The sequence below is a fragment of the Scophthalmus maximus genome, chromosome 8 (assembly GCF_022379125.1).
Source record: "Scophthalmus maximus strain ysfricsl-2021 chromosome 8, ASM2237912v1, whole genome shotgun sequence".
NCBI lineage: Eukaryota > Metazoa > Chordata > Actinopteri > Pleuronectiformes > Scophthalmidae > Scophthalmus > Scophthalmus maximus.
In genome coordinates this window covers 483,335-507,500 of record NC_061522.1, presented here as the reverse complement: position 1 = coordinate 507,500, position 24,166 = coordinate 483,335, and the positions used below count along the sequence as shown (strand labels likewise).

The window sequence follows — 24,166 nt, the reverse complement described above, 5'->3', positions numbered from 1 at the left end:
ACATTTCAGAAGCTGAAACGTTGTTTGTGTTTGTGTGCAGAGGTCGTACACGCTGATCGTCGACGCCTTGGACTTCAACAACGACTCGTCCTCCAGCAGTGAGTATCACCATCATCTTCATCACCATCATGTTCATCACCATCATGTTCATCACCATCATCTTCATCACCATCATGTTCATCACCATCATGTTCATCACCATCATCTTCATCACCATCATGTTCATCACCATCATGTTCATCACCATCATCTTCATCACCATCATGTTCATCACCATCATGTTCATCACCATCATCTTCATCACCATCATGTTCATCACCATCATCTTCATCACCATCATGTTCATCACCATCATGTTCATCACCATCATGTTCATCACCATCATCTTCATCACCATCATCTTCATCACCATCATGTTCATCACCATCATCTTCATCACCATCATGTTCATCACCATCATCTTCATCACCATCATCTTCATCACCATGACCTTTGACCTGAGAATCCCCTCTGTGTCGGAGGTCATCGGGTTCAAAAATCATTTAAATTAACTTCAATACTTTTTTTTTGTTGGTAATTTTCCAACAAATGTGAGTTAATTGGTTGTAAAGAAACAAAACAACTGACGCTGCAGGAAAGAATATTAACATTTTTTACACAAAGTTAAGAATAGATTGATACAAAAAAAAATTAAATCCATTTTTTTATGTTAAATAATATTTTTTCGCCCTTTCTGAAAGATAACTCAACAAACTTAAAGAGAATTTAAGATTAGAATAATTGCATAACTGCATTAAATGTAAGAACAGATGTTAAATTACTGTAACGAGACTCAGGCTCAGGTACAGAACGTTACTCCTCCTCAGCTGGTAGAGCATAGTGGGTTACACCACCCACCTTGGTACAGACGATGGGGGGTTTGATTCCCAGTCAGGAGCTCGCTAAGGAAAATCCAGTGTGGGGTCTTAACGCTGCCTCTGACCTCCGATTATTGTAATTCGCTCTGGACATTCAGAAAACAGGTAGTAGTAGTGTGCAGTAGTGTGTAGTAGTGTGCAGTAGTGTGTAGTAGTGTGTAATAGTAGTGTGTGTGTGTGTGTGTACTAGTGTGTAGTAGTAGTGTGTGTGAGCGTGCAGTAGTGTGCAGTAGTAGTGTGTGTGTGTGTAGTAGTAGTAGTAGTAGTAGTAGTAGTAGTAGTAGTAGTAGTAGTAGTAGTAGTAGTAGTAGTAGTGTGTGTGTGTGTGTGTGTGTGTGTGTGTGTGTGTGTGTGTGTGTGTGTGTGTGTGTGTGTGTGTGTGTGTGTGTGTGTGTGTGTGTGTGTGTGTGTGTGTGTGTGTGTGTGTGTGTGTGTGTGTGTGTGTGTGTGTGTGTGTGTGTGTGTGTGTGTGTGTGTGTGTGTGTGTGTGTGTGTGTGTGTGTGTGTGTGTGTGTGTGTGTGTGTGTGTGTGTAGTAGTGCAGGGGAGGAAGCTGCCTCTGTTGACCAGGCCGGCGGTCAGCGAGGCGGCTGCAGGTGCAGTGTTTGCTTGGTGCTATATTTGGCGTCCCGCAGGGAACCATTATAGGCCCGGTGTGAAGTCGGCTGACCTCAGGCCAGGTGGGTCTCAGTGCGAGGGGGTTGGACGGCGGTCGGAGATGTTCTGCCACTGAAGCTGCCGGAGCTCAGATTGTTCAGTAACAGAGCGACGGACGAGTCGAGGCTGAAACGGGACAAATATGGACCATGTGGTTTAGCATCGACGAGCTAAGTGACCCGGGGCACGCGGCTCGTCACCACCATATATATATATATATATATATATATATATATATATATATATATATATATACACATGGGTCACATCTGGGCCTGTCCCGATATAATTAGGTTATCGACTGTACAATCAATGAATATGAACTCAATCATTTTCATTCACCTCAGTAACAGTTAATGAACAGTCTCGCTGCTTCTGTCCTCTCGTCTGGTCTCGTCGTATGATTCATAAATCACGGCTTTGGTTTAGAAAATGTCAGAAAATATGGATTTCTTAGTATTTTTCTTTGTCTTTGAATTTTCTCTCAACAGCGACACAACTCGTGTCGGACCAATAGACTCACGTGATTCAGTATCAAAAAAATGTTCTTTAAATGACAATAATATTGTTTGTCGCGATAATTTCTGGGACATTGTATCGTGCAACCAAAAGACGTTATCGTGACGAGGCCCAGTCACATCTTCTCTCCGTTGTTTATTCTACGGTCTAGCAGCTCTCAGGTGTCAGGTGTGAATTTCTCAAACGTCCTGGACGGAGCAGATCCAGCATTTTGTTTTGTTTTTTTCTGGTTCACTTTTTTCTTTTTTTACCTCAGTGACACTTTTAGCACCTTTTTTTTGATTATTTATTCTCCATCGCGATGTGAAGTGTCACAGTTTGCTTCCAGGCCGCCGCTCGGTCTTCAGCTCTGTCGGCTGAACAGACGCCGCCGTCACCTCGGCCCGACCGCACTTTCCCCCTCGCCGGTGAAATACCACAGAGCAGCTCCGACTCTTCACTCGGGCCACGAGCTCGTCTGAGCTTCAACAGCTCAAATGTCCAAAAATGTCTCCAAATCTTTTTCTAATTTTAGATTCTTGGTTTTCTTTGTTTTTATTTGATCCGCAGTCGAATCAGCGAACAGCTAACGTGCTGACGTGCTGACGTGCTAAATGTTGCAGAGTAAAGAACGGACCAGTTCTGACTTCACACTTTGAAACAAACAAAGGAAATTGATTGATGTGGTTTCCATTAGAAAACTCTCAAGGTCGTCGTTCTTCAGACTCAAGGTCGTCTCCACCAGCTTCAGGCCTTTCACAATAAAAGCCTCCGGTGACGCCTTCTTCACCTCGGTGTCTTTCTCTCCGACTGACGTCAACCCGTTGTGTCCGCAGGCGGCGCGGCCATCGAGCGGGCCGTCCACTCGGGGATGATCAACCCCGGCCGGCAGTGGCAGGCGCTGAAGCACGACGGCCCCGTGGCTCAGTTCCAGCTCCGGCTGCGCCTCGGCTGCGACGAGCATTACTTCGGCTTCGGCTGCAACAAGTTCTGTCGGCCGCGCGACGACTTCTTCGGACACTACGAGTGCGACCACAACGGCAACAAGACGTGCCTGGAGGGCTGGTCGGGTCCGGACTGCCACACGGGTCAGTGCTCCGTTACCTCCTCTCTTCACATTCACCTGCTGGCAGATAGTTAGTCTGACGCTCACTGGCTCTGTGTCTGCAGCGAGCTGCCGTCAGGGCTGCAGCGCCCAGCACGGATCCTGTAAAGTCCCTGGAGAGTGCAGGTGAGCAGCACGCTTCTTCTCTGTCTGTAACAGTTTCACGTCACGTATCTCCACTGAACTGTGACGACTCGAGCGCTGAACACGAAACAAAGTCCAGAGATCAACGTCCACGTCTGACGAGTGGAATCGACAAGACAAACTGAAACAAACAGAAGAATCAGCGTTTATAAGTTTTATACACGTGGTTGATTTACGTTTTCTTTTTATTTATAGTGATTTGTATAAAGTTTACGGTTGAATTGTAAAGTAACGACATCTCAGGAATCATCGACAAATTCTTTACTCCTTAATATCGGTATTGGCCCGAAACATCTATATCGGTCGGCACTAGACATTAGATCACGGACGTGGTTAAAATATCAAGTGTTTGATCAGTTGTAACGTGAGTCAGGTCACGCCCACTGCCCGCTCCGAGCCAATGACTCAGGTAGCTGGTGGGCGGAGGAAATGTCCGCTGGTTTTATTGTGAAGGACGAATCAGAACGACACAGTTTCAAATCAAAACTTTATTTAACCAGTTTACGAGTTTTATCGCTCGATGTTTAATTTATGTTCACTTCCATTTTGTATTTATTGTGTGTGTGTGTGTGTGTGTACACGTGTGTGTGTACACACGTGTGTGTGTGTGCGTGTGTGTGTGTGTGTGTGTACACCTGTGTGTGTGCGTGTGTGTGTGTGTGTGTACACCTGTGTGTGTGTGTGTGTGTGCGTGTGTGTGTGTGTGTGCGTCAGGTGTCTGTATGGCTGGCAGGGCGAGTACTGTGATCAGTGCATCCCTCACCCCGGCTGCGTCCATGGCAGCTGTGTGGAGCCCTGGCAGTGTCTGTGTGACACCAACTATGGAGGACAGCTGTGTGACAAAGGTACACACACACACACACACACACACACACACATGTACACGTACACACAACCTTTGACAAATGTAAAGTGTCTGGACGACGTTGTGTAGGAGCTTTTGTTTTGGTAGGGGACAGTTGTTTTTCCTGGTGGCAGCTGATTGGTGCAGATCACTGACCGACACGACAGATGCAGAGTTAATATCAAGTTTCATTAACATTAATAATCAGTGTTGACGTGTGTTGGTGTTGCTCAGATCTGAACACGTGTCGGACGCGGCAGCCATGTTTGAACGGAGGAACCTGCAGCAACACGGGACCTGACAAGTACCAGTGCTCGTGTCCCGACGGCTTCTCCGGAGTCGACTGTCAGAGAGGTGAGAGCCGCCGCCGGCCCACTGCCCAGTGCCCTGCAGCAAGGCACCGCCCACAGAGGTCGACCCTGTCGTGAGGTCCATCTGTGAAATAAGAAACTCAGTCACAGTAAAAACTGAACACATTAAAACTTCAAATGAACCAAAATAACTTCACATTTTTATTACATAAAATAATATTATTATATGCTTGTTTAAACGTGTGTCACTTTTAATTTGTACATTTTTGGCTCAGATCTTTAAAAAAAAAAAGACATTTTGGCAGGTTCATCTGAGTAATGTGGGGAGGAGCCAGGTCAGGGGTCAGGGGTCAGGGGTCAGGGAGGTTGTTTTCAGCTCCGAGTGAGACGTCTGCAGCTCACATGGTCCAGATATTCATTAAACATCCCAGTGTTATGATCAATATTCCCAGAGGATAAATTACAGTAAGTCAGGTGACACCAGGAAAATGAAGCGGATCGATCACACACTCTGACATCAGTCCACTAAATATATATTTATATTTATATATATATAAATATGAATATGTGTGTCTGTGTGTCCCAGCGGACCACGCCTGCCTGTCCAGCCCGTGTCTGAACGCCGGCAGCTGTGAGGAAACCAGTCAGGGCTTCGAGTGTCGCTGCGCCGCCGGCTGGACCGGAGCCTCCTGCTCCATCAGTGAGAACTTCTTCCAAACTTTAACATAATCTTTTCCCTTTTGTTGTGTTTTGAACTTCCTGCTGTGAGCTCTCTGTTCTCCCGTCCGCCTCAGACGTGGACGAGTGTCTGGTGAACCCCTGCGGTCACGGCGGGACGTGTCAGGACCTGGTCAACGGTTTCAGGTGCACCTGTCCGCCTCAGTGGACCGGGAGGACCTGCCTCATCGGTCAGTGCTCCACAGGCCACACCCACAGATGTCTGACATGTTTATGATTCATCTCTTCCACTGTGGATGTTTCCCCTCAGTGTTGTGTGTTTGAACATGAACCTCCAGCTGGAGGTTTCCGTCAGGGCCTCCAGAGCTTTGGTTCCTAAGCTCCAGGATGATCCCTGGAGGACTGGTGGTGGTCTGGAGGCTTAGCCTCCGGGATCGTCTCAGCGCAGCGTTAATCCACCGCTGACCACAAACTACCAACCACATGCTCCTCCCCCTTTCAGTTTGTTGACACAACCACAATTCGGACTCACAACAGCAACCGAGGAATTCAAATAAAACCCATAAACACTGTTTACATTTCATCATTCCTGAGACTTGGGAACGACACAAGTTCCATCTGTCGTCAGGGCGCTGCGACCCCCGACCTTTGACCCCTGTGTCCCTGGTTGTTCATTGACTGGTGAAGCGTCGTTTAAGGCGAGAGGAGGAGGAGGAGGAGCCACTGTGACCACATGGTGATAAGACACGTGTCGAGCTCAACCAATCACCAAATCAGTCAGTAAATGTCTGTACGTGTTAAAAAACAATGTTAAAGAAGGAGATCAAACATCCTGGCTCCGCCCCTTTGTCCTGATCCACACCAACATGTCATGGATTCCAACACGTTCACTGGAATTCTGTTCAGGAGCTTTTCATCCTGCTGACAAACAAAGCAACGGATAGAAGTGAGCCTTGGCTAGGCTAGCTAGCATAAGCTAAAGGTTGTACCAGGGAAATGGTGCGTTCACACTGGAGGCGAGTAGAGTAGTACATTTAAACAAGTCAACGCAAAGACGCCAATTTCCAAGACGTGTAATTTGCGTCAGTTGTCAAGTTGAAATATTTGAACTCAAGCTGATTAATCGCTTGCCACGTTGACGCGGGTTGAGTTTTACAAAAGCAAAGCAAAGAAAAATCACTTGTAATTTGTATTTTGAAATATAACATCTACAGCCGTGCTGCTAGCATGGTAGCATGGCGACATGCTCATGCCGGTGTTCACCATCTTTGTTTTGCATGTTAGCATGCTAACGCTGACTAGGCACTTAACAAAGAGTGCAGCTGAGGTCACGCTGCTTCAAATGGAACTCTGGATGTCAATATTCATATAATCCTCTGCATCCAGGAGGCTAACAACTCAGAAATACAAAGAATGACAGAGGGAAGAGATGAGAGAGTTGGAATATCAACCTTTTTCCTCAACGTGGTATAAATTAACAGAGGAACATTTACTTCATGACCTCTGATGGAAAATGTCAGCAAACGCATCGCAACTCTTGAATTCTGAGATTTCATGAAGTTCATGGGACGAGTAAGTAAACTGGGCGGTTTCCTTCATTCCACACCCAACGTGGTTCTGTTGGTCGGACACCAGCTCAGGAAACCTGCTGTCTCTCTCTAATCTCTTCGTTCTCTTCGCTGTCAGATGCCAACGAGTGCGACCACGACCCCTGCGTCAACGCCAACTCCTGCCGAAATCTGATTGGCGGATACTTCTGCGAGTGCGTCCCGGGCTGGACGGGCCAGAACTGCGACACCAGTGAGTGAGACGCTCCAGTGACGCAATATTCAAAGTTTTAAACCTCGAATGTTCAGGCAGACAGACATTTCAAATGTTGTCATCAACCCTGACGCCGTGAGCTCGGCTGCTACGACTCAGTTTTCCTCACGAGTCGGACTGGACGTTGAAGAGCTTCCAGCTGCTCAGACTTCACCTCATCTCCCCTCATTCAACCTTCATGTGAATTGTTTCTGCAGACGTCGACGACTGTGGCGCTCAGTGTCAGAACGGAGCGACGTGCAAGGTGAGCACACACGCACACGCGCACACGCACGCACACACACACACGCACACACACACACACGCACACGCACACACACACGCACACACACACACGCACACACAGTAGTCAGCTACAGTTGTTAGCTACAGTTGTTAGCTACAGTAGTTAGCTACAGTTGTTAGCTACAGTAGTCAGCTACAGTAGTTAGCTACAGTAGTCAGCTACAGTAGTTAGCTACAGTAGTTAGCTACAGTAGTTAGCTACAGTTGTTAGCTACAGTAGTCGGCTACAGTAGTTAGCTACAGTTGTTAGCTACAGTAGTCGGCTACAGTAGTTAGCTACAGTAGTTAGCTACAGTTGTTAGCTACAGTAGTCGGCTACAGTAGTCAGCTACAGTTGTTAGCTACAGTAGTTAGCTACAGTTGTTAGCTACAGTTGTTAGCTACAGTTGTTAGCTACAGTAGTCGGCTACAGTAGTCAGCTACAGTTGTTAGCTACATTAGTCAGCTACAGTAGTTAGCTACAGTTGTTAGCTACAGTAGTTAGCTACAGTAGTTAGCTACAGTTGTTAGCTACAGTTGTTAGCTACAGTAGTCAGCTACAGTAGTTAGGTACAGTAGTCGGCTACAGTAGTCAGCTACAGTAGTCAGCTACAGTAGTTAGCTACAGTTGTTAGCTACAGTAGTTAGCTACAGTTGTTAGCTACATCTACTTTATGAATGAGAAAATCATGATGTATGTTGAGATGTTTTTTGGCATCTTTTTGAAATCTAAATTGTGATTATTAGGAAAGTGGACGCAGGTTAAACCCTTTACATATTATAATAATAATAATGATAATACATCATGGCTGCTGCTCCAGGACCTGCTGAGCGGGTACACCTGCGTGTGCGCCGCGGGTTTCGGTGGCGTCCACTGTGAGCGGGACGTGGACGAGTGCGCCAGCGGGCCGTGCCTCAACGGCGGTCGCTGCCATGACGAGGTCAACGGCTTCCACTGCCTGTGTCCACCTGGTTCCTCAGGACGTCGCTGCCAGGTGAGTGGTCGCTAAGCCACGCCCACTTTCCTTACTTTTGAGATATATATTTTATTAATGCCAAGAAGGGTAAGGAAATGTCATTGTACTGATTCTCACTTTATGACTTCACTTTATTGCCTTAACAGAACGTGAAAAGATGATATCTAGAAGAGGAAAGTGTGAAATGAATCCGCTGCCCATCCGTTGAACTCTCATCGTCGGTTCACAACGTAACTCGACACCTCGTCTTTGTTCGGCTGTTTAACTTCAGTGCTTTAAAGACGAAATGATCCGTGTTGTTTCCTCAACGTCTGCTCACACGTGTGTTGGCGGTTACCGTGGAGACGCGTGTTTATACAAACAGTTAAACGGCGAGTGTAATTTTTCACAGCTGAAGCTGAACTCTTCTCTTTCTCTCGTCCTCAGTCGGACGTCGATTACTGCCGCCGCAGTCCGTGTCAAAATGGCGGCCAGTGCTTCAACCTGGCGGCCGACTACGTCTGCAAATGTCCCGAAGACTACGAGGGCAGGAACTGCTCGCGCCTGAGGGACCACTGCCGCACCTCGCCCTGCAAAGGTTCACCCTCTGGTCCACTGATCAGTCTCCGATGCATCGTCCGGTCGCAGTCCTGCGAACGGCTACATTCAGTGTGTCATTATTTCATTTACAGGAAGCAGCGCGGAGGGGAAACGTTCACGTCAACAAAAGCGAACGTCACACAAATAAACACACAAATAAACACTTTTCTGGACTTTTCTAGTTTCTACATATTTAAGATAATACTTCAGTTATATACAGGTTACATACATTTTTATATAGAGGTTATATATCTGCTAAAGCAGGAAGCTATATAAAAAAAAACTAACGTCACACAAAATAAACACTTTTCTGGACTTTTCTATTTTCTACAGATTTAAGATGCAATGTTATTTTATTCGTTCCACAACGGAGAACAAGTATAATTTGCAAATGTCAAATCACTTTTTGATCAGGACAACGACTGAGGAGTTTATGGACACGTTGCGCTCAGTCACAGGAAAATGTGTCAAGAGATTTTATTGAGAAACTGTGAAAGTTGCTAAAGAAACGTCCTCGTCTGTCCGTCGTTCCATGTAGACGTTGCACAAACTTTAACCAAATGTAAAGAAAAGTGGCAAAATGATTTAAACTGTCTTCCAGGTTTCTGAGAAGTGTCTAAGTCTTCCTCTGTCCCCTCAGTGATTGACAGCTGCACAGTGGCAGTGGCGTCCAACAGCACGGCGAGCGGGGTGCGTTTGATTTCGTCCAACGTGTGCGGCCCCCACGGGCGGTGTCGGGGCCACGCCGGCGGACAGTTCAGCTGCGAGTGTGCGGAGGGCTTCACGGGGACGTACTGCCACGAGAGTGAGTTTCATCTCGTCCTCATTCTGAACGTTGCTTTGACTCATCGGTGTGAAAAACAAATCATGTTGTTTCTGTGTCTCAGACATTAATGACTGTGAGAGCGCCCCCTGTCTGAACGGAGGCACCTGTATCGATGGAGTGCGTCAGTATCAGTGTGTCTGTGCCGAAGGCTGGGACGGCCCCGCCTGCCTCCACAGTGAGTCCTCCTCTTCCTCCTCTTCATCCCGAGCGGGCTCGTTGTTGTTGTTGTTGTTGACGTTGTTTTGTGTTGTTGTGGTGCAGACGTGGACGACTGTAGCTCCGCCCCCTGTCTGAACCGCGGCGTCTGTCGAGACCTCGTCAACGGTTTCTACTGCGAGTGCAACGGTGGCTGGAAGGGAAAGACCTGTCACTCAAGTGAGACCAGTGTGTGTGTGTGTGTGTGTGTGTGTGTGTGTACTTTTTTTTTTACCTTTCTGACCTTTGACCCTTCTTTTATGCCCCAGAATCCTACAGGCTATATACAGGTTATATTTTCAGGTTATAAAAAGTTTTAAATACAGTTTATATAGTGGTTTGTATACAGTTTATATAGTGCTGTATATATAGTTTATATAGTGGTTTGTATACAGTTTATATAGTGCTGTATATACAGTTTATATAGTGCTGTATATACAGTTTATATAGTGGTTTGTATACAGTTTATATAGTGGTTTGTATATACAGTTTATATAGGGCTGTATATACAGTTTATATAGTGGTGTATATACAGTTCATATAGTGGTGTATATACAGTTTATATAGTGGTGTATATACAGTTTATATAGTGGTGTATATACAGTTTATATAGCGGTGTATATACAGTTTATATAGTGCTGTATATACAGTTTATATAGTGGTTTGTATACAGTTTATATAGTGCTGTATATACAGTTTATATAGTGGTTTGTATACAGTTTATATAGTGGTTTGTATACAGTTTATATAGTGGTGTATATACAGTCTATATAGTGCTGTATATACAGTTTATATAGTGGTTTGTATACAGTTTATATAGTGGTGTATATACAGTTTATATAGTGCTGTATATACAGTTAATATAGTCCTGTATATACAGTTTATATAGTGGTGTATATACAGTTTATATAGTGGTTTGTATACAGTTTATATAGTGGTGTATATACAGTCTATATAGTGCTGTATATACAGTTTATATAGTGGTGTATATACAGTTTATATAGTGCTGTATATACAGTTTATATAGTGCTGTATATACAGTTTATATAGTGCTGTATATACAGTTTATATAGTGGTTTGTATACAGTTTATATAGTGGTTTGTATACAGTTTATATAGTGGTGTATATACAGTCTATATAGTGCTGTATATACAGTTTATATAGTGGTTTGTATACAGTTTATATAGTGGTGTATATACAGTTTATATAGTGCTGTATATACAGTTAATATAGTCCTGTATATACAGTTTATATAGTGGTGTATATACAGTTTATATAGTGGTTTGTATACAGTTTATATAGTGGTGTATATACAGTCTATATAGTGCTGTATATACAGTTTATATAGCGGTGTATATACAGTTTATATAGTTCAATTCAATTCAATTTTATTTGTATAGCGCCATATCACAACATACATTGTCTCAAGGCACTTTACATAGTGAGGTCAATATTACAATATTACAGGGAAAACCCAACAAATCCCACAATGAGCAAAGCACTTGGCGACGGTGGAGAGAAAAAACTCCCTTTTAACAGGAAGAAATCTCTGACAGAACCAGACTCAGTTGTGGGCGGAGCTTCTGTCTGGACCGGTTGGGGTGAGGAGAGAGAGGAGGAAGAGAGGAGAGGGAGGAGGAGAGAGGAGAGAGGAGAGAGAGGGGGAAGAGAGGAGAGAGGAGAGGGAGGAGGAAGAGAGGAGAGGGAGGGGGGAGAGAGGAGAGAAGAGAGGAGAGAGAGGAGGAAGAGAGGAGAGATGGGCAGAAAGAGGGTGGGAGGAGAGACAGTAGGAGAGAAGAGAGAGAGAGGACAGTTGTACAACCGCCGCTGTAATCTCTACCAGACTGATACTTATAATTAAAAAATACAATTATGTTGTTGTCATTATATAGTGATGACATTAATATTAATATTAATAATAGCAATAATAATAATGACGGGTTTGGGTCCTGCAGCTCTGGGGTCAGAGATACACTAGGAGAGATAGAAAACACAAACAGGGTTAGTGACATGTACTGTAAACATATCGGGGGATGGGGGGGTAGTATAACAGTTGCTTTAATTTCTACCAGACTGATACTTATAATTAGTGAAAACTGATACTTATAAATACAATGATGTTATTAATAATAATGATAGTAATAATAATAATGACGGGTTTGGATCCTGCAGATCTGGGGTCAGATCTACTAGGGGAGAGAGAAAACAGAGTTAGTGACATGTAATGTAGATACATAGGGGCAGAGAGAGAGAGAGAGAGAGATTGAAAAGGTGGGAGAAGGAGAGAGATATAAAGGGAGAGAAAGAGGGAGAAGGAGAGAACGGGAGAGGGAGAAAGATGCTCATGATATAAGTTCCCCCAGCAGTCTAGGCTTATAACAGCATAATAAAGAAATGGTTTATTAAACACCTGAGCAGTTCTAACTATAAGCTTTATCAAAAAGGAAGGTTTTAAGTTTAACTTTAAATGTAGACAGGGTATCTGCATCCCTGACACAAACTGGGAGCTGGTTCCAGAGGAGAGGAGCCTGGTGGCTGAAGGCTCTGCCTCCCATTCTACTTTTACAGACTCTGGGAACCACAAGTAATCCTGCATTTACAGAGCGAAGTGATCGATTGGGATAATATGAAACTAGGAGCTCTGTAAGATATGATGGAGCTTGATTATTAAGGGCTTTGTAGGTTAGGAGCAGTATTTTGAATTCTATTCTAAATTTTACAGGAAGCCAATGCAGAGATTCTAACACCGGAGAAATATGATCTCTTTTTCTAGTTCCTGTCAGAACTCGAGCTGCGGCATTTTGGATTAGCTGGAGGCTTTTCACAGACTTATTGGGGCATCCTAGCAGTAATGAATTACAGTAGTCCAGTCTAGAAGTAACAAAAGCATGGACTAGTTTTTCAGCATCCTTTTGAGAGAGGATGTTTCTAATGTTCTTGATATTGCGCAGGTGAAAGAAGGCTGTCTGTCCTAGAGACTTGTTTTAGGTGTGAGTCAAAGGACATGTCCTGGTCAAAGGTAACTCCAAGGTTTCTCACAGTAGAGCTGGAGGCCAAGGTAATGCCATCCAAAGTAACTATATGATCAGATAATGTTTCTCTGAGGTGTTTAGGGCCGAGTACAATGACCTCAGTTTTTTCTGAGTTTAGAAGTAAAAAATTATAAGTCATCCAGGCCTTTATGTCTTTAAGACAATCCAGAAGTTTGTCGACCTGATTAGTTTCATCTGGCTTTATAGATAAATACAGCTGGGTATCATCACCGTAGCAATGGAAATTGATGCGGCGTTTTCTTATAATATTGCCTAAAGGAAGTATATATAGAGTGAAAAGTATCGGTCCCAGTACAGAACCTTGTGGAACTCCATGACTCACTTTTGTATGCATGGAAGATTTGTTATTAACGTTAACAAACTGAAATCTATCAGATAAGTAGGACTTAAACCATTCTAGTGCTGTTCCTTTAATCCCAATGTGTTCTAGTCTCTGTAACAGAATTTTGTGATTGATGGTATCAAATGCAGCACTAAGATCTAAAAGGACGAGAATAGAAACATATCCACTGTCTGAGGCCATGAGACGGTCGTTGGTAACCTTCAGTAGTTCTGTTTCTGTACTATGATGTTTTCTAAAACCTGACTGAAAGTCTTCAAGCAGACTATTCCTGTGTAAATAGTCACATAACTGGTTAGCAACAGTTTTTTCAAGGATTTTAGAGATAAAGGGGAGGTTTGATATGGGTCTATAGTTAGCTAAGATATCTGGGTCCAGAGTTGGTTTTTTGAGCAGAGGTTTAACTACTGCCACCTTAAAGGCCTTTGGTACATAGCCTGTCAATATAGATAAATTGATCTGATCTAATATGGAATTATTAATTAAAGGTAATACATCCTTAAATAGCCTTGATGGAATAGGATCTAAAAGACAGGTTGATGACTTGGATGAAGTGACAAGTGAAGTCAGCTCAGCCAGATCTATAGGGGAGAAGCATTCTAAATAAAAATTAGGCGATACTATTGGTTCAGAACCTACAGTACTGGACCATGTGCCATTAGTGGGAAGAAGCTGGTAAATTTTTTCTCTGATGGTAATAATCTTATTAGTAAAGAAACTCATGAAATCATTGCTACTTAGAGTTGGAGGAATAGACTGTTCAGTAGAGCTTTTACTCTCAGTCAGCCTGGCTACAGTGCTGAAGAGGAACCTGGGGTTGTTTTTATTTTCCTATATTAGTGAAGAAAAATAATTGGTTCTGGCATTTCGGAGGGCTTTCTTATATGTAATTAAACTATTTTTCCAGTCTAGGTGAGAATCATCTAGACTATTGGAACGCCACTTCCTTTCTAACCTACGTGACGTCTGTTTTAAAGCGCGTGTCTGTGCATTAAACCATGGAGCTATCCTCCTCTGATTGACTGTCTTCTTTTTCAGAGGGGCGACAGTGTCAAGTGTGGAACGTAGTGAGGCTGCTGCACTATCAACAACATCATCAATTTGTATGGGAGTAAAGTTTTGATAACGATCCTGCACTGTATCGACACATGGCAGTAGAGTAAATAACGAAGGAACTGTTTCTTTGAATTTACTAACAGAGTTTTCTGATAGACACCTGCTGTAATAGAACTTTTCTCCAAATTCAGTAAAGTTAATAATGGAGAATTCAAATGTAACTAAGTAGTGATCGGACAGAGGGTTTTGAGGAAATACTATAAGATTGTCAATGTCTATGCCATAGGTCAGAACGAGGTCGAGGGTGTGATTAAAACAGTGAGTGGGTTTGTTTACATGTTGAGTAAAACCAATTGAGTCTATGAGTGAATTAAAGGCAGAACTAAGACTGTCGTTGGCAACATCCACATGAACGTTGAAGTCACCCACTATAATAACTTTATCTGTGCTAAGCACCAACTCAGATAAAAAGTCTGAAAATTCAGATAAAAATTCAGAGTAAGGGCCTGGTGGTCGATAAACAACGACTACAATAACTGGTTTTTGACAATTCCAGCTAGGGTGAAGGAGGCTAAGAGTTAGGCTTTCAAATGAGTTAAAACTATGGTTAAGTCGAGCGTTAAGCAATAAGTCTGCTTGGTAGATTGCTGCTACTCCTCCTCCTCGTCCTGTGGTCCGAGGAATATGAGTATTATTATAAGAGGGAGGTGTTGATTCATTTAAACTAACATATTCTTCTGGCTGTAGCCAGGTTTCAGTCATACAGAATAAATTAACGTGCTGATCAGTTATCAGATCATTCACTAACAAAGATTTAGATGGGAGTGACCTAATATTAAATAATCCACATTTTATTGTTCTATTGTTAGGTTCATTTATAGGCTTTGTGTTGATCTTTATGAGATTTGTGTGAATTACACCTCTTTTATTTCCCTTTGGATTAGATAGTTGAAGTGGTCGTGGGGCAGAAACAGTTTCTATGGGGTTTTGTGGGGGTGACTGCTGTAATAGAAGCGCAGAGAAGCGTGTAAGACTGCAACTCTGCTTCCTGGTCCCAACTCTGAAAAGTCACGGGGTTGACCGTCTAGGTAACCGAGTCAGGTTTCTACAAATGAGAGCTGCACCATCCAAAGTTGGATGAATGCCGTCTCTCCGCATCAGACCAGGAATTCTCCAAAAGGTGCGCCAGTTATCTATGAAGCCCACATTGTTATCTGGACACCACCTCGACAACCAGCGGTTTAGTGATGATGTACGGCTATACATGTCATCACTGTTCAAGTTTATATAGTGCTGTATATACAGTTTATGTAGTGGTGTATATACAGTTTATATAGTGGTTTGTATACAGTTTATATAGTGGTGTATATACAGTCTATATAGTGCTGTATATACAGTTTATATAGCGGTGTATATACAGTTTATATAGTGCTGTATATACAGTTTATATAGCGGTGTATATACAGTTTATATAGTGCTGTATATACAGTTTATATAGTGGTTTGTATACAGTTTATATAGTGGTGTATATACAGTCTATATAGTGCTGTATATACAGTTTATATAGTGGTTTGTATACAGTTTATATAGTGGTGTATATACAGTCTATATAGTGCTGTATATACAGTTTATATAGCGGTGTATATACAGTTTATATAGTGCTGTATATACAGTTTATATAGCGGTGTATATACAGTTTATATAGTGCTGTATATACAGTTTATATAGTGGTGTATATACAGTTTATATAGTGGTGTATATACAGTTTATATAGTGGTGTATATACAGTTTATATAGTGCTGTATATACAGTTTATATAGCGGCGTATATACAGTTTATATAATGGTGTATATACAGTTTATATAGCGGTGTATATACAGTTTATATAGCGGTGTATATACAGTTTATATTGTGCTGTATATACAGTTAATATAGTGCTGTATATACAGTTTATATAATGGTGTATATACAGTTTATATAGCGGCGTATATACAGTTTATATAATGGTGTATATACAGTTTATATAGCGGTGTATATACAGTTTATATAGCGGTGTATATACAGTTTATATAGCGGTGTATATACAGTTTATATAGTGCTGTATATACAGTTAATATAGTGCTGTATATACAGTTTATATAGCGGTTTGTATACAGTTTATATTGTGCTGTATATACAGTTAATATAGTGCTGTATATACAGTTTATATAGCGGTTTGTATACAGTTAAATTAACAGCTGTTTGACCTCCAGGAGAGAGTCAGTGTGACGAGTGGACCTGTCACAACAGAGGAACCTGCCTCGACGAAGGCGATGCCTTCAGGTGTGTGTGTGCTGTCGGCTGGGAGGGACGCAGCTGTAACACGGGTCAGTTTCTCCACACGCGTGTTCGTCTTCACGTGTTTGTTTCCGTGTGTGTTTCCGTGGCTGACGCTCGTTCTCGTGTCTCCAGTGAAGAACGGCGTCTGTCTGCAGAGCCCCTGTGAGAACGGAGGCACCTGCGTGGTGGGCGGAGCCTCCTTCAGCTGCGTCTGCAAGGAGGGCTGGGAGGGCGCCACCTGCAGCCACAGTGAGTCACTGCACCACACACACACACACCTGGAAACACACACACACACACACACACACCTGAACACACACTCACATACACACAGAGAATAAACATCAGCTGTAATGAAATGTGAATATTTTCGTCTAAGAACTCTCTGTGTCTTTATTTTCCAGATGCCAACGACTGTAGTTCTCATCCCTGGTGAGTTCAGCTGACACACAGAGACACACACACACACACACACACACACACACACACACACACACACACACAGAAACACACAATGTTCAGATTTAACTGGACGACACAGTTCAGTCACTTTCAGGCCTCGAGGCTCAAGATGACGTTTAATTAACAAATTCCTCTTTTTAACTGAATAATATACAGCTTTTACAACATGGAACATTTGGTTCTGAAGCTTCAGACCTCAATGTCTTACTTTAAATTCTCCTCCTCTTCTTCCTCCTCCTCTTCTTCCTCCTCCTCAGCTCTCCCTCTTCTCGAGTCACAAACTGCTCATATATTTGAAAAACATCCATCTTGAGAAAGCAGATGTTTGTGTTCAGTGTGTGATGAGGATGTGAGTGATGAAGATGTGTGATGAAGATGTGTGATGAAGATGTGAGTGATGAAGATGTGTGATGAAGATGTGAGTGATGAGGATGTGAGTGATGAAGATGTGTGATGAAGATGTGTGATGAAGATGTGAGTGATGAGGATGTGAGTGATGAGGATGTGAGTGATGAAGATGTGTGATGAAGATGTGAGTGATGAAGATGTGTGATGAAGATGTGAGTGATGAGGATGTGAGTGATGAAGATGTGTGATGAAGATGTGAGTGATGAAGATGTGTGATGAAGATGTGAGTGATGAGGATGTGAGTGATGAAGATGTGTGATGAAGATGTGTGATGAAGATGTGTGATGAAGATGTGTGTGATGAAGATGTGTGTGATGAAGATGTGTGTGATGAAGATGTGTGATGAAGATGTGTGTGATGAAGATGTGTGTGATGAAGATGTGTGTGATGAGGATGTGTGTGATGAAGATGTGTGATGAAGATGTGAGTGATGAAGATGTGTGATGAAGATGTGTGATGAAGATGTGAGTGATGAGGATGTGAGTGATGAAGATGTGTGATGAAGATGTGTGATGAAGATGTGAGTGATGAGGATGTGAGTGATGAGGATGTGAGTGATGAAGATGTGTGATGAAGATGTGAGTGATGAAGATGTGTGATGAAGATGTGAGTGATGAGGATGTGAGTGATGAAGATGTGTGATGAAGATGTGTGATGAAGATGTGTGTGATGAAGATGTGTGTGATGAAGATGTGTGTGATGAAGATGTGTGATGAAGATGTGTGATGAAGATGTGTGTGATGAAGATGTGTGATGAAGATGTGTGATGAAGATGTGTGATGAAGATGTGAGTGATGAAGATGTGTGATGAAGATGTAAGTGATGAAGATGTTTGTGATGAAGATGTGTGATGAAGATGTGTGATGGAGATGAGTGATGAAGATGTTTGTGATGAAGATGTGAGTGATGAAGATGTGTGATGAAGATGTGTGATGGAGATGAGTGATGAAGATGTTTGTGATGAAGATGTGAGTGATGAAGATGTGTGATGAAGATGTGTGATGAAGATGTGTGTGATGAGGATGTGAGTGATGAGGATGTGTGATGAAGATGTGTGATGAATATGTGTGATGAAGATGTGAGTGATGAAGATGTTTGTTGAAGATGAGTGATGAAGATGAGTGATGAAGATGAGTGATGAAGATGTGTGTTGAAGATGAGTGATGAAGATGAGTGATGAAGATGAGTGATGAAGATGAGTGATGAAGATGTGTGTTGAAGATGAGTGATGAAGATGAGTGATGAAGATGAGTGATGAAGATGTGTGTTGAAGATGAGTGATGAAGATGTGTGATGAAGATGAGTGATGAAGATGTGAGTGACACTCTGTCCTCCTGCAGTTATAACGGTGGGACCTGTGTGGACGGAGACAACTGGTACCGATGTGAATGTTCTCCAGGGTTCTCCGGCCCCGACTGCAGGATCAGTGAGTGTCGACCTCTGCGCTGTGTTTGTTGTTTTTCTCACCGGCTCTCAGCTCTTCTGCCTCGGTGCCTTTGAGCCAGACGTTAACTCGTCTTGACCGTGTTGAATTTTAACGTTGGAACGCACAGACGATGACGGGACATTTTTTGTTTTGTTAAATCAAAGAGTCGACACGTCTTCACGTGTTCTCCAGAGTCACTCCAGAGGGTTTAGCCTAGCTTAGCACAAACACTGGAAGCAAAGGGAAACTGCTAGCCTAGCCTCATAAGACCAGATATTAGATTCTATAAGATTGTGATCTGCACTCCTTTTTATTTAAACTCTTCGCTTCGAACTGATCCGGACGAGTTTCAGTGTAAAATCCGGTTTGTCAGAGGTGAGGATGAATTTACAGTGACAACAACATTAACCCGACGCCGCGTCTCTTCCAGACATCGACGAGTGCCAGTCGTCGCCCTGCGGCTTCGGCTCCACCTGCGTGGACGAGATCAACGGTTACCGCTGCGTCTGTCCCCCGGGACGAGCCGGTCCTCGCTGCCGAGACGGTAAGACCTCCTCCTCACACGGCAGCAGACGCTCTATAAACTCTGTGACGACTCGTCTGGTGTTGAACTGTTCCCCCGGGGGGTGTGTGCTGCAGCGGCGGGACGTCCCTGTGTGGTCAGAGGACTGGAGGCTCTGGACGGGAGCAGGTGGGACGACGACTGTAACAGCTGCCGCTGCCGCGACGGGAGAGTCGCCTGCTCCCAGGTAAGACGAGACGTCGCCTGGATCAGTGTGTGTGGAGGGTCGGAGCAGAGCTAGTCTGGGACCCAGATGCATTCTGGGAGCTCATTTCCTTCCCTCTGTCAGACTCACGGTCTGGATCTCCTCCAGCAGAAAACTTCCAATCACAACCGATTATCTGATAATGTCTTAGGAACCGTTCCAAACCCAGATCAAGAAAAATCTTGTTTCTCAAAGTGTTTTTGTTCTGCGGGGGATGTCGGCCAGTAATTCACTGTATCAGGTCTTTTTGCAGCTTCATCGATTTAACCGCCGCTAACTTTTTGTCTCTGGCAGCTTCGGTGTGGACCGAAACCTTGTAGCCTCCACGGGAAGTCTCAAGGCTCCGAGTGTCCCGCCGGTCAGACCTGCGTCGCCGTGCGGGACGAACGCTGCTTCGTCAAGCCCTGCCCCGGTCAGGGGGAGTGCTGGAGCCCCTCCCACCTGGCCCCGCCCACAGCCAGGTGTCACCCAGAGAGCGGCTGTGCCAACGTCACCTTCACCTTCAACAAGGACGTCATGGCGAAGGTCAGTCTGCTTTTCCCTGGAGCCTCTGAACAGTCCCGTAGCAGTGACCCCCACCACTGAATATCTGAGGCCTTCACGCTGTCGTAGTTGCTCATGTTTTCCCTCTGGTGGGGGTCGACAGGGTGCGACGGTGGAGCAGGTTTGCCGCGAGCTCAGGAGCCTCTACGTGGTCGAGGACCTGTCCTCTGACTCCGCCGTCTCCCTGAGCTGCGAGTCGTCGCTCAGCACCGGCAACGAGATCCACGTCGCCATCGTAAGTCACGACTGTCACTTCCTGTACGAGTCTAGAACTGCAACTCTGCCGTCATAGTAAAATGATTTATGCCGCTGCAGAAATGATCCAGATCGCCGGGTTGATTCCCACTTCATTACTTTCCAGTACATCGCATCAAACACTTCAACCAGTCTGGAATAGCAAAAATAGAAATGGGTTTTAGAATTTTAGGCTGTAACAAGAAGTGAGAAGAGATCAAGATCTTAAAGTAGCGTTATTAAAAAGATGGTCTCAGTCCACTAAAACTCGTCCGGTGCGTCGGTTGTTTTTCTCGCGGACAATTGAGCTCGTGGAGACGCAGACGGAACCGTCATGCTGTTTTTTTATGCTGCGGAACGTTTCAGTCGACGGACGACCGGAGGGGAGGTTTGACCTTCGTCAAGGAGGTCACAGACAGGATCATGGATCTGGTGAGCAAGAGGAGCGCCAACAGCACCATCATCGGCGCCATCGCCGAGGTCCGCACCCAGAGACGACCGAGCCGCATCCACAACGGTAAACGTCCGGGTTTCTCCTTCTGACGCGTCGGACTGTGAACGCTCATTCTTGACTTGGCGGTAGGAACATTCCTGGTACTAACGCTGCCGAGCACTGGGCGGACGGTGAGTAGCTTGTTAGCTAACAAGAAATAAGCCTAAACAACAGTCTCCAGTCTTTGTGCTCAGCTAGGCACAGGTCGCGTGAGGCTAAGCTAAGCCTCAGACTGTTCCTGGTAAGAAAGTGGAGGTTGTAGATGAATGTTGTGTCCTGACTTGTTCCCTCTCCTCCATCCAGCAGACTACTACCTGGGGCCCCTGCTGGTCTCCGTGGCGACCGTCATCTGGGTGTTGGCGGTCACCTTGATGTCACTGTGGTGCTTGAGGAGGCGGAGGAAGCAGAGCGCCCACACAGGGGTCAGCCCCCAGGCCGAGGACAACAACGCCCTCCACAACAGCATCAGCGCCGCCGCCTGCGAGCAGCTCAACCACATCAAGAACCCGATCGAGAAGATTCCACCAAACCACCACCAGCAGCAGCACCAGCTCCATGGTCCCCACCTCTACCAGGACAAGAACTCCCTGAACGCCAAGTTCAGGAGATCAGACGCCGGGAGCCGGTTGGAGGAAGACGAGGTGGACAAGAGGCTGCAGAAGGCGAGGTTCCCCCGGGCGCCGCCGGCGTACTCGCTGGTGGACTGGGAGGAACGCCCCCCCGACCACACGATGGGCCAGCCCCCGCCCTGGACCAACAAACAGGACAACAGGCAGCTGCAGTCACAGAGTCGGAGCAGGACGGAGTTCATGGTATAACAGACTGGACGGAGATCAGAACCTTCACTGACCGATGGGGAACGTTATGGTCAATTATCTTCAATGTTCTTTTTTCGTACAGAATTGTACGAACACTGTGAACGCTGCGCTGTGGTTGGCTGGACGACAGGATGTGGACATGCAGACACATTCCTGACGCGCGTCGTCAGTTTCAGTCCTGACGGAACGTTCTGCAGATCTGTTCCACCGCAGCCGACGGAGCTGGAAGAAAAGATTTATTGTGGTTGTTTTGTTCAGCAGTTTCTTTGAAAGTGAAGACGTGTCCACGTAGAATGTTTCTGTACAGACGTGTACATGTTTAATTAATCATTATGTGCATTTGATTTATTTAAGTAAATCGTCAAGAGCCTTGAGATATTTTTTTTCTATATTTTTTATTTATGAGTTGACGACTTCTTGATGGAGATTTTTTGGGGGAAATATTTTTTTTTCATCAACACCAAAAGTTTTCTGGAAAAAAAGTCTATTTTCTATCCTTTTTGTATTTTGGGGCATTTTCGTGCCTCAATTAAATGTTTTGTACGTTCGTCAGTTGTTTGACGCCGTCGTCAGTTTTCAGTTCTGTACGTGTGAATGGAAAAGGGGGCGGGGCCAGTGTGACAGGGTCTTTGTATACAGAACAAGATGGCGGCAGATTTCGCTTTTGCTACTGAACAATTCCTAAAGGGACGGAACTTTACTTGTAATTAGTATTTTTTGTACAGTGTAAACACTTTTGAATCCTGCTTCAACTTGTCTGTGATGAAGAGACATGTGACGCGTCGCCTGTTGGTGATTGGACGATGAATCATGAGGCTGTCGGATTTTAGTCGTCAGCCTCTTTGGTTCGTGACGGAGGAATAAATGAATAAAAAACATTTTTGTGATTTTCACTTTAGTGTTTTTTGGACCTTGGGGAAATAAAAGTTTGTATTTTTTACAGTAAACAGTTTATGTTTATAAATGATTCACGACGTCGATGAATCCGCTCGTGATGAGTCATCGACTCTCCGATCACAGTAACGACAGCAAAATGAGAAACATGAATTAAATCAGTAGCGTGTGGAGATTAGCGTCAGCCTGGAGGATGATCATGACCTGGTGAACTTATTGATCTGGAGAATAAAGTGCAGGTTGTTTTATTGAGAAACTGTTTTAGCTGCAGCATCATTTTCTCTGGTTCCTCGTCAGAGGCATGTTCTAGTTTTATTATAACTTTAGACTGAAGCGTCTCTGTAGAACCACGATACTTTATCTATAAACATGTGACACATTTCTCCTTTTATTGTCATGATGTCGCGTGACGTCTGCAGCTTCTGAAAAACTCTTCTCTCAACCTCAAGCAGTTTCATGTTTTTAACTTCAAAGTGAACAATTTTCTTTCAGAGGCCGAGTCAGAGCTCCATGAAGCCTGCAGGTATGTTAATATATACAACTTTATAATATATATACAGTACCAGTCAAAAGTTTGGAAACGCTTTATTCACTTGAATGGGAAAGCATATCCAAACTTTTGACTGGTACTGTATATATATATAAATATTTATATATAGTTCTATGTATAAATATGACAAAATATATATTTAAAAACATTTAAATTGTTAAAAAATGTGTTCTATACTCAATCATTGACTGATACTGACATTTTATTAGTTTATTGATCGACTTATTTTCTATAAATCAAAACTCAATCATCAATTTTACAGAAAACAGAAAAAAACACGGTATTTATTAATATGTATTCTCAAACTGCAGTTCCCCGTCAGTGATCTGTGACCGATCGTCGATCAGTCGACCGTCAGTCCTGCTCATCGACTGACAGTCCACTTCTCGCCTTAGGTTTCTGTCGGAGCGCCGCCTCGGAGTGGGCGGAGCTCTTCATCGCTCGCTGCAGCAGCCACGTGACCAGGTGGACGGAGAGGAAGGCTCCGCCCCCGGCCCACAGCCAGTTCCTCCGGATCCAGCTGCGAGGCTTCATCCCGACTCTGCAGGAGGGAAACAATGATGTGACTGGACTTTAATATCAGCACAAATATTAATAATAGTTTTACATCTGTGCAGATTCTGATCTGACTCTTTCACTCTCAGTAAACTCTTAATCACTTTACCAGGTGATAAATAAGAACTAGTCGTCGTTGTGGACCAGGAAGAGAGAAGTCGTGTTCTGAAGCTTCGTGTGAGGTGACGACAGTTATTGAGATTATGAGTTTGGTGCAGATCCAGGAATTGATCCAAATCTGGTGAAATTTAATATTTGTCCTCGTCGATGTTTGTGCTGAAGAAATTTGTAAATCATTTAAAACGCTTTTTAAACAAATTTTTGGATGTGAATCTATTAAAACAACTGTGATGAGGCGACGCGGTGTGTGATACGTTTGCCTGCAGCAGCCTCTGGTGGCCTGTTGGAGGAACTGCAGCTCCGACTTCACTC

The 24,166-nt window shown here is 44.1% G+C and overlaps 1 protein-coding gene across 4 annotated transcripts in view; it reads left to right on the top strand.

The window, feature by feature from the left end:
* The window catches only part of LOC118312785 (protein jagged-1b-like), a 25,350-nt gene extending 2,722 nt beyond the window's left edge, over positions 1 to 22,628 (top strand). The window contains exons 3-26 of one of the 4 annotated variants that reach the window (XR_007031312.1): positions 41 to 98; positions 2,908 to 3,159; positions 3,242 to 3,302; positions 4,035 to 4,165; positions 4,399 to 4,518; positions 5,062 to 5,175; positions 5,270 to 5,383; positions 6,840 to 6,953; positions 7,172 to 7,218; positions 8,060 to 8,233; positions 8,642 to 8,792; positions 9,435 to 9,599; positions 9,682 to 9,795; positions 9,882 to 9,995; positions 16,518 to 16,631; positions 16,717 to 16,833; positions 16,989 to 17,016; positions 18,795 to 18,880; positions 19,311 to 19,424; positions 19,520 to 19,629; positions 19,942 to 20,172; positions 20,294 to 20,425; positions 20,791 to 21,048; positions 21,224 to 21,361. Coding sequence is in view for 2 of the 4 variants with exons in the window: in XM_035637683.2 (XP_035493576.2) it covers positions 41 to 98; positions 2,908 to 3,159; positions 3,242 to 3,302; positions 4,035 to 4,165; positions 4,399 to 4,518; positions 5,062 to 5,175; positions 5,270 to 5,383; positions 6,840 to 6,953; positions 7,172 to 7,218; positions 8,060 to 8,233; positions 8,642 to 8,792; positions 9,435 to 9,599; positions 9,682 to 9,795; positions 9,882 to 9,995; positions 16,518 to 16,631; positions 16,717 to 16,833; positions 16,989 to 17,016; positions 18,795 to 18,880; positions 19,311 to 19,424; positions 19,520 to 19,629; positions 19,942 to 20,172; positions 20,294 to 20,425; positions 20,791 to 20,941; positions 21,221 to 21,735 (3,327 nt within the window). In the remaining 2 variants the exon portion in view is untranslated. Of the gene's footprint in view, positions 1 to 40; positions 99 to 2,907; positions 3,160 to 3,241; positions 3,303 to 4,034; positions 4,166 to 4,398; positions 4,519 to 5,061; positions 5,176 to 5,269; positions 5,384 to 6,839; positions 6,954 to 7,171; positions 7,219 to 8,059; positions 8,234 to 8,641; positions 8,793 to 9,434; positions 9,600 to 9,681; positions 9,796 to 9,881; positions 9,996 to 16,517; positions 16,632 to 16,716; positions 16,834 to 16,988; positions 17,017 to 18,794; positions 18,881 to 19,310; positions 19,425 to 19,519; positions 19,630 to 19,941; positions 20,173 to 20,293; positions 20,426 to 20,790; positions 21,049 to 21,220 lie in introns of all 4 variants that reach the window. The other 3 variants (XR_007031311.1, XM_035637683.2, XM_047333711.1) reach the window with 3 other exon arrangements.
* Positions 22,629 to 24,166: the final 1,538 nt, after the last annotated feature.